We start from the raw sequence: 10,383 nt of genomic DNA on the forward strand, positions 1-10,383 counted from the left end.
TATTCTTCACCCCAACAGGCCCTGCACTGTGTTGGGGCACATATTAGAGTGGTTGTGGGGTTTTTTTAAGAACAGCTTTCCCTCATGACGTTCTCCCAGGTAAAAATATCCTCCCCTGTTACAGTGGTACCTCGGGTTACAGATGCTTCAGGTTACAGACGCTTCAGGTTACAGACTCCGCTAACCCAGAAATAGTACCTCAGGTTAAGAATTTGCTTCAGGATGAGAACAGAAATCGTGCTCTGGTGGCGCAGCGGCAGCAGGAGGCCCCATTAGCTGGTGGTGCTTCAGGTTAAGAACAGTTTCAGGTTAACAACGGACTTCCGGAACGAATTAAGTTCTTAACCTGAGGTACCACTGTATTTGGCTGATGAGGCAAAATGTATGCCTCTCCTATGGAACATGTTGCAACAAAGCTGTGGTCCTTGCCTCCCACCCAACCCACCTATTCTCTACACTTCCTTCAATAATACTGTACACGCACTTTTCTGGCCACTTTTCTTCCTTAGCCTCCCCATCTATGGGAGTTTGGAATTTTGGTTAGTTCATGCTGACGGACAGCTAACGGTGGGTGATGTTTTCATGGGCTTGCACTCTTGTTTTAAATTTTGTGAAACTGCCTGGTGATTGTATATCGAAGTCTAGAGCACTATATATATATATATATATATATATGAGATAGATATGCTAGGTAAAATTGCTGCTACAAATGCTGCTAACAAGCAGCACCAGATTTAGTGCAAGTTTGGCACTTGGCACACCATAGCAGGAGCAGCTTTTTGAACGCTTGCGACGGCATGCCCAAAGCCAGCCTGCCCCAATGTTTCACATTTGCCACCATGTTATAGGAAAATCCTTGGGCTCACTTGGATTACCAAACAAAGACACCAGCCAGGAATATAGGAGCAAAACAGCAGCCAGTAGGCCTGGTCTTTATTTAAAAGACACTTGCAACAAGACTTCCACCCACCACATGGGAGAAGCAGGAAGACGCCCTGAACAAAGGAAGGTTCTTACTTTTATCAGTTTCAAAAAGTTACTAGTAACACCCCTAAAACTATATCACACTTAACATGATAAGTACATCACACATTGGGAGGGTGTAGTAACCTGAGCATCAGGGCTTGTCCCCACCCTTCCCTTCACCTCCACCCATCAAGTGATACAAAAGAGATATTTACATTTCTGTTTCCCAGCCAAGTTTGTTGTTCTTTAATCATTTAGTCGTGTCCGACTCTTTGTGACCCCATGGACCAGAGCATGCCAGGCACTCCTGTCTTCCACTGCCTCCCACAGTTTGGTCAAACTCATGCTGGTAGCTTCGAGAACACTGTCCAACCATCTCGTCCTCTGTCATCCCCTTCTCCTTATGCCCTCAATCTTTCCCAACATCAGGGTCTTCTCCAGAGAGTCTTCTCTTCTCATGAGGTGGCCAAAGTATTGGAGCCTCAGCTTCACAATCTGTCCTTCCAGTGAGCACTCAGGGCTGATTTCCTTAAGAATGGATAGGTTTTTGCAGTCCATGGCACTCTCAAGAGTCTCCTCCAGCACCATAATTCAAAAGCATCAATTCTTTGGCGATCAGCCTTCTTTATAGTCCAGCTCTCACTTCCATACCTCACTGCTGGGAAAACCATAGCTTGGCAAGGTCACACCCTTTTGTCTTCATCTGGGTCTGTTATTGTTTCTGGAATAGCTACCTGTCTGGCACCCAGGTATCAGGATGCCAGAGATTATCACTCAGGCAGAGGGATGGCTGCCCTCACTCATGCCCCAAGCTCTCCTCTCAGTAGCCATTTCCTTCCTGAACAGAACAACATTGGAATGGCGTAAATCCGACACTGGAGTGTTTTTATATGAATTTCTGAAGATTTCCCAGTGAGCCAGTACATAGATACATTTATCAGTGAATTGTTGCATTTGGTAATGTGCAGCATTGGCCCTTTGAATAGATAGGAAAAACTGTGATGAAGTGTTTTGTGGGGACATTTGCAGAAGTGATTGTGTTGATTTTGGTAGTCATGGTGTGTGTGTGTGTATGTCTGCTGGAGGGGCAACCCCCCCCCATCTTTACATAAATCCCTGCAACAACCAGCACAGATATGCTGTCCCGTCAGCCTGTGGCAGCTAGAAACTCACCATGGGCTGACTGGAAAATGCGGCTGGTGCATGCGAAGAAGCCCAGGAGACTTTGCCCCATGTTGTTTGTGCTTTGGAAGTTTCCATAGTCTGGTCTGGAAACTGAAGTTCCCACGGGGCAATTTAGCAGGAGCAGGAGAGATGAACAAATGGAAGGAAGGAAGGGGAAATTAGATCCAAGCAAGGCATGGGAAAATAAAGTTCCTCTGCGTCTTTCTTACCAAGATGCAACATTTTATTTTCTGCTTAAACAACATTGATTTTTTTTACTGTAAACCAGGTTGGTCCATAATAAGTCACTTTTTATTTATTCATTAGACCAGACTTTGCCCAGCTGGCATTCTCCAGATGTTTTAGACTAAATATCCCATCAGCCTCAGCCGAAGCATGGCTGTTGGGAGATTCAATGCTCTGGAGGGCCTCTGGTTACTGAATATCTTTTTCATCCTGCCCTCTAACCTGAAGGTTTCCAGGGTGATACACAAAGGACAAAAAAGTGCACAAAATCCACAGAATAACAGCACAAACTAAGCAAAGAAAAGCAAAGCAAAAGCATTAAAACAAGAAGATTCAGAAACTGCAAACAGTCCAGCAGCCTGTCCTAAACCATGAGAAAGCAGGTGCGCTGGCCCTTGCTGCTGGATGATGACCTCAGTTCTCATTCTGCCAAAGGCTTGAATGTATAATTCTGATCAGTACATAGGCAAAATACATGCTAAAAGATGCAGCATGTACAAAAGAGGCACAGAGGAATGGTTAAGGTCAAGCTAAGACATTGGTCCAACAAGTGATATGCCCCTTGCATGTTTCTTTTGAAGGACAAGGTGGGCACAGCTCTAGTGCCAACGGGCACTCCTTCAAGTGGGTAGGGCCTATGAGATTTTTCTGTGCCAGTGCTGACATCTCTGTGTCCTCAATTTACTCTTAGTCATTTCCCCAGAACAGGAGCGTTCCTCACTGATAGGAGGTGGCACCTAAGGCAGCTCCCCAACAGGAGGTATCTGGTCAGGGGTATCCAATGTCCCAGAGGTGCAACACTCCTTGGTCAGCCTGCTTGGACCCTGCCCTGAATCCAGCTGTTCACCCTCTAGACAGGGCTCAGACACTTCTTGGGCCACCAAGAATCCCAAGAATTTTACCTCCCCCATCCTGCTAGGACCCTTCCCAGGGTCCCCCAGCTCCAACCACCTGAGCTCCTCCCATTCCTCCTCCAGATCTGACCATCTCCTCCAGCCATCAAACCAGCAAATTCAACCACAAAGATCATCAGACATCATCAGACTTGTCCACACCACGCTTTACTGGTTTTGTGGCTCATAGCTTGCTGTTTTGACTCCAGGTGTTTTTTTGTGTGGATGGGGTTGTTCTTTGATGGGGGAGAGGCACGGCAGGTGGGTCCACCTGCTAGCGATTGTCACCACTCTCCAGTTGCTCACTCTCCTCCTGTGGGCCTAAGCTGGACCACGACCCAGGAGAGATCAAGGTGCGCCCAGGTTGGAACTCCTCTGACTGCTCAGTTGCCTGGGGAGGGTAGGTTGACGAGGCAGCTAGAGGAGGAGGCTAAGGGGCTCTGTACCCCCTGCTGGGGTGTGGATCTTGGCAGGTGCCTATCAGCACCAACCTCTGGTGCCAACCAAGAACATGCATAAGATTTGGCTGAGGTTCTGTGTGTGACATACTTGGAACATTTACATTCTTTCCAAATGAATACTAAGACCAGGAAAAGAAAAGAGGGGAAAAAAGAAAGGTTGCAGTTGCTCCTGAAACAATAAATAATAATTAATGCTTTAGCATCACAGGCTGATACTAGTTGCCACGCCAAATAAAGGGGGGGGGGGAGTAGGAATCTTTCGTAAGTGTGTGACATTTCTGAGTTCTGCCTTGTAGTAAATTAACATTCCTTCCACTGATTGTATTTTACTTTCAGTCCAGACGGAATTCTATGCAGGCCCTGAGCTGAGCATCACATACTTCTGAGTTTTGTGTCAGGGTTTTGTTTTTTTATGCCGGGGGGGGGGGTAAGGTGGGTAGGTTGTAATAGCTAGAGGCAGCTTTGCTCCAATGTTACCCATGTTGCTGGAAGTCAAGTTGGGTGGCTCTGTCTTGGCTGCAGAGCACGAAGATGGTATCAGTGTCATAGGTGGGAAGTACAAAGAATGAGTTGAGGTCATGCAGAATGTGGGTTGGAATGCGGGGGGGGGGTAGTGTTTCCTTTGAAGAGGCAAGAGAAATTAGCATGTAGCCACGAAAGGAGAGATGTAGGATTCTGTGCTGATGGACGCACAAGGAAGAATCCTTCACGCAAGTGGGAAGTGAGCAACCCTCATGACTAATGCCGCCTGCGAGTGAGGTTTTTGTGCCTGGAATTTTAACAGGCCTCTCTCTCCCTATGTGTGCAGGTCAGAGTAAAGTATGAGCTGTTCTTCTCCACTCTAGCTCTAGTATATAGTAAATAAAGCATCATCCAAAGCACAGCTTGTTTATTGTTCCCTAGCGACTTCATTACTTACAAAGACGATCATTGAGAAGAAAGGGGGAAAGGTATTATCTGGAATTTGGTAAATTTTGCAGTTTGCATTCCAAAAGAAGACTGGTTTACTACCCAGAATATGTAGCCTTGCAGTCCAGTTTTGTGCATGTTTACCAGAAGCAAGTCATGGTGAATTCAATGGGATGCCTGTTTCTAGCATAATTTTTCTATTTCTGACAGGGAACCAATTTTGTTTAGCTGTTTAAAAAAATACTGAGAATGCTTTTGACGTGTGTGTGTGTGTGTGTGTGTGTGTGTGTGTAGCAGGTGGGTTTGCCAGCCCAATGACGCCTTTCACTCTTCCTCACGTTCATATCTGTGCTCTTTGCAGTTGCTTGGGGAGGGAATGAGTCCCTGTTTCTGAGGCAAGCAGCTTGTCCTCCCTCAGACTGAGAGGTGCATCTGACTGAAAGCCTCACTTAAAACACTGCACTGCAGAGGGAGTGGCATGTGCATTCGGTGGCACGTTTGGATGTTATGTTCCAATACGAACAAACATTGCTTTTTTGTCTTTGTGTTATTTGCCTGCGCTGCATTGTCTCAAATAGGATGCACATGACATGTATATAATAACACCAGGGAATATTTCTCCCCTCCCTACCCCCCACCTTCCCAACATCTGATGTTATGAGCAGTTTCATGCCCTTCTCAAACCACTTCATGGCTTTAAATGAGGATTGAATAAGTTAATGGACGTGATGAATGGCAATGAGCAACCATGGCTATGTTGCACCTCCACTTTCAGAGACATTATGTTGCTGCCAGACACATTATATACCAGTTGCCGGGAATCACAGATGAGCTGAGTGTTGTTGTGCTCCATGCAGGCTTCCCACCAGCCACTGTGAGAACAGGATGTTGGACTAGATTGGCCATGGGCCTGATCCAGGAGGCTGTTCTTCTGTTATGGGCTTCAAGAAAGGAGTGCAAATAGTGCCAAAATACAGGACTCCTTACGCACATCCCGTGTGTGTGTGTGTGTGTGTGTGTGTGTGTTGGAGAGTGAAATTGTCCACACAATGTTCCCCTCTTTTTAAAACTCTCCTATTGAAGAGTTTGCAATGTCCAGTTCCGGTGCACGGAAAGCTCTTTGGCATGCGGAAGAACCCAAGTTCAGTCTCTGTTATTTCCTGGTAAGGAAAGTCAGGGAGCCAGTAATAGGAAGGCCCCTTCTCTGCATGAGGCCCTGGAGAGCTGCTGCCACTCAGGCAGCAATGCTGGGGCAGATGGACAAATACCCTGGCCTGGCACAAGGCAGCTTCCCGTGTCTTCATTTTGGGGGAAGGAGCAATAGCTCTGTGGTAGGACACATGTTTTGCACACACAAGGTCCCAGGTTTAATTCCCTCCAAGTCCAGCTAAAAGCCTCAGGGAGCAGGTGGTGGGAAAGAGCCAGTGTGGTGTAGTGGTTAAGAGTGGTAGTCTCGTAATCTGGGGAACCGGGTTCGCGTCTCCGCTCCTCCATATGCAGCTGCTGGGTGACCTTGGGCCAGTCACACTTCTCTGAAGTCTCTCAGCCCCACTCCCCTCACAGAGTGTTTGTTGTGGGGGAGGAAGGGAAAGGAGAATGTTAGTCACTTTGAGACTCCTTCGGGTAGTGATAAAGCGGGATATCAAATCCAAACTCTTCCTCCTCCTCCTCTTCTTCTTCTTCTTCTTCTTCTTCTTCTTCTTCTTCCTCCTCCTCCTCCTCCTCCTCCTCCTCCTCCTCCTCTTCTTCTTCTTCTTCTTCTTCTTCTTCTTCTTCTTGCCAGAGCCTCTGAGGAGCCACGGACTTTCACAACAGACCACCACTGGGGCTGAGTGGACAAATAGCCAGATTTGTTATAAGGCTGCTTCCTAGGTAAATCAGAGTTAGACATATAGGACAGACTTTCATGGGCTTTGAGATATAGCCTCAAATGCAGAAGTTCAGCACACCTAGTTCAGCACATAAGGTGCCTTCATCCTGAGTTCCATTGTAATATTGGCATGTCATAAGCTCTTCTGCCAGCCATCTCATATCTGGGCAAAAATGTCCCAGCACTAACTAGCTTCCACTTAGCAATTCTCATGAGCACAGTCCCAAAGCACCAGCCAGTCAGTGCCAATTGGCTCACATTGTCCCTCTTCCTTTCTTTTGAGTTCTGCAGAAGGTGCTCTTGGCAGCTTCCTCCACATGGCAAATGGACCATCTGACTCACTTACCTTTCATTATAAACAATTCATGCGCACCGAGACTGCACACATACATGAATAAATTCACGCAAGTGGATTTTCCTCCATTGCCACAATCTTTTCTAATTGCCTTCTGATGGCAGGCATCCTAGCTGAACAAATGGTCCAGCATACATCCTGATGGCTGGACAACTTGCTTCAGCCATCTGAATACCTGAGGACTTCCACGCAGGAGTGCTGCTGTCCATTATATGATCACACACATACATGGCAGCACTTGATTCATATTGTGCTCAGGGAAGAGCATAAGAAGAGTGTGCTGGATCAGGCCAATGGCCCATCTAGTCCAGCACCCTGCTACCATAGTGGCTGGCCAGATGCCTGTGGGAAACCTGCAAGCAGGATTTGAGCACAAAAGCGCTCTCCCCTCCTGTGGTTTCCAGCAACTTCTCTGCCAGCTCACTCATGCTTGTCACCCATAGCTATCAGGCTAGTGCTTAGTTGCAAGGCTCTATTAAACCACTCACAAGAAAAAGGGATATACAGATGATCATCTGTGGAAAGGGCAGAGTTACATCACCAGCCCAGCTCCAAAGCCTGAATGCTCGGCGGAAGGTGCAAAAGAGCATATAAGTCAGGAACATAGGATGCTACAGAGTCAGACCTTTGGTCCATCCAACTCAGTACTGTCTACATTGAATGACAGTGGCTCTCCAGGGTTTCAGACAATTCTCTCCCCAATCCTACAATGCCAGTATAGGGAAGTTTTTAATGTTTGATGTTTTGCTGTAGTTTTATAATTTGTTGGAAGCTGCCCAGAGTGGCTGGCACAACCCAGTCAGAAGATGGGCGGCATATGATATAAATATATTATTATTATTATTATTATTATTATTATTATTATTATTATTCCAGGGCATCAGCTTGGCACCTTCTGCATGCAAAGCATTTGCTCTACCCATAGAGCTCTGGCCCTTCCCCATACAAGTTGCATGTTTATTTAATACTAATTTAATTTTAAAAACAAACCAAAACCAAATACAGTGGTACCTCGCAAGACGAATGCCTCGCAAGACAAAAAACTCGCTAGACGAAAGGTTTTTCCGTTTTCGATTTGCCTCGCAAGACGAATTTCCCTATGGGCTTGCTTCGCGAGACGAAAACGTCTCGCGACTTTGTTTCCTTTGTCTAAAAACCGTTAAAACCAAGGGTGCTTAGCTTGAACAGCTGCAGTTGCGACTTGACTTCGAGGAGCAACTGTTAGCACGTGGTTTGGTAGCCTTTTCTCAGACTTTGCTCACTTTTGAAGCTTTTCCAAAACTTTTCCAGAACTTCTCTTGCATCCATTTGGTAAGTTAAACTTTTAAAACTTTTTGGGGGGGTTTTGGATTTTGGGTTGGGGTGTTTGGGATTCAAGGACTTGGTGTTGTGGGGGGGGGGTTGCGATAATCTGGGAGCTTGTGGGCCTTTTTTTGGGAATTTTTATGATTTTCTGTGACCATTGGGCCAGGTTGGTTTTTTTTGAAATTTTTTCTGAGTTTGAATTTCTGAGTGCTGGCTGGCTGGGGGAACAGTTGGGGAGGTTTCTGCAGGAATCTGGGAGCTTGTGGGCCTTTTTTGGGAATTTTTATGATTTTCTGTGACCATTGGGCCAGGTTGGTTTTTTTTGAAATTTTTTCTGAGTTTGAATTTCTGAGTGCTGGCTGGCTGGAGGAACAGTTGGGGAGGTTTCTGCAGGAATCTGGGAGCTTGTGGGGGTTTTTTTTGGAATTTTTATGATTTTCTGTGACCATTGGGCAAGGTTGTTTTTTTTCAAAAAAAAAAATTTCTGAGTTTGAATTTCTGAGTGCTGGCTGGCTGGAGGAACAGTTGGAGAGGTTTCTGCAGGAATCTGGGGGCTTGTGGGGTTTTTTTTGGAATTTTTATGATTTTCTGTGACCATTGGGCCAGGTTGTTTTTTTCAAAAAAAAATTTCTGAGTTTGAATTTCTGAGTGCTGGCTGGCTGGAGGAACAGTTGGGGAGGTTTCTGCAGGAATCTGGGGGCTTGTGGTTTTTTTTGGAATTTTTATGATTTTCTGTGACCATTGGGCAAGGTTGTTTTTTTTCAAATTTGTTTTTCTGAGTTTGAATTTCTGAGTGCTGGCTGGCTGGGGGAACAGTTGGGGAGGTTTCTGCAGGAATCTGGGACCATTGGGCCATGTTGTTATTTTTTGAAATTTTTTTTTTGTCTGGGTGGGGGAACAGTTGGGGAGGGGTTTGCAGCAGTTGGGGAGGGGCTGGGGGAGCAGTTGGGGAGGGGTTTGCAATTTCTGTGTTGTGGGTGGGTGGGTGTCTGTGGGAGCAGTTGAGGTTTTTGAAGACATTGGTGATTTTTGAAGCTTTCCCAAAACTTATTTTGCAGCCATTTGAGGTTTCTGAAGACTTCGGTGATTGATTGTTGAAGCTTTTCCAGAACTTCTCTTGCATCCATTTGGTAAGTTAAACTTTTAAAACTTTTTTGGGGGTTTTTGGATTTTGGATTTTGGGTTGGGGTGCTTGGGATTCAAGGCCTTGGTTCTGGGTTTTAATTTCTGTGTGGTGGGTGGCTGGGTGCTTTTGTATTTTTTGGATTTGAAGCACATCACTTATTTTTTTTTCTTTTCTGAGTTTACGAAGGTAAGAGCTGTGCTGCCATGGGACCCAAGAAGACTGCTGCTGCGGTGGCCGGCGAGAGGAAGAAGGAGAAGGTGACGCTGGAAATGAAGAAGGAGATAATCCGGAAGCACGACGGCGGAATGCGTGTGACGGACATCGCCAGGGAGTATGGGAGGAATCCATCAACCATCGGGACCATCCTGAAGATGAGGGAGAAGATCCTGGTGACTGATGCAGCCAAGGGAGTCACCAGGATCGTGAAGAACCGCCCAGCTGTTCTGGAGGAGGTCGAGAAGTTGCTGCTCATCTGGATAGAAGAGAAGCAGCGTGCAGGGGACACAGTGTCTGAGGCCGTCATTTGTGAGAAGGTCAAGGCCTTGCACGCTGACCTCATCCGGGAACAGCCAGGAACCTCAGCCGAGCCAGAAGTCTTCAAGGCTAGCAGAGGTTGGTTTGAATGGTTCAAGACAAGATCTGGCATCCACAGCGTGGTCAGGCATGGAGAGGCTGCCAGTTAGGTCGGGATAGCATGGGGATGAGGGACCAACTCCCTTCTCTTGCGGGGGCCCAATTAGTGCCATTGCCTTCCGTTAAGAGTTTGGGTGTAATCCTTGACACCTCCCTTTCCATGGAGGCGCAAGTCACAGCAACAGCCAAGGCGACATTTTTCCACCTTCGCCGCATCAAGCAGTTGGTCCCTTACCTTTCCCGCCCCGACCTGGCCACAGTGATCCATGCGACAGTCATCTCCAGGCTTGACTACTGTAACTCGCTCTACGCGGGGCTGCCCTTGAAGCTGTCCCAGAAACTCCAGCGGGTACAGAATGCTGCAGCGAGGCTCCTCACAGGGTCTCTGCCATGGGAGCATATTCATCCAGTGCTTTTCAAGCTGCACTGGCTCCCGGTGGAGTACAGGGTCAGAT

At 46.8% G+C, this 10,383-nt stretch overlaps 1 protein-coding gene across 1 annotated transcript; it reads left to right on the forward strand.

The window, feature by feature from the left end:
* Positions 1-7,861: 7,861 nt before the first annotated feature.
* LOC308583314 (tigger transposable element-derived protein 1-like) lies at positions 7,862-9,978 on the forward strand (the record flags this gene model as incomplete). Its single annotated transcript, XM_081187126.1, has 2 exons — positions 7,862-9,299; positions 9,473-9,978. The coding sequence occupies exon 2, from the start codon at positions 9,499-9,501 to the stop codon at positions 9,976-9,978; it is 480 nt and encodes a 159-aa protein (XP_081043252.1). The 5' UTR covers positions 7,862-9,299; positions 9,473-9,498.
* Positions 9,979-10,383: the final 405 nt, after the last annotated feature.

Source organism: Podarcis bocagei (assembly GCF_964188305.1).
Source record: "Podarcis bocagei genome assembly, chromosome: 3".
Lineage (NCBI taxonomy): Eukaryota > Metazoa > Chordata > Lepidosauria > Squamata > Lacertidae > Podarcis > Podarcis bocagei.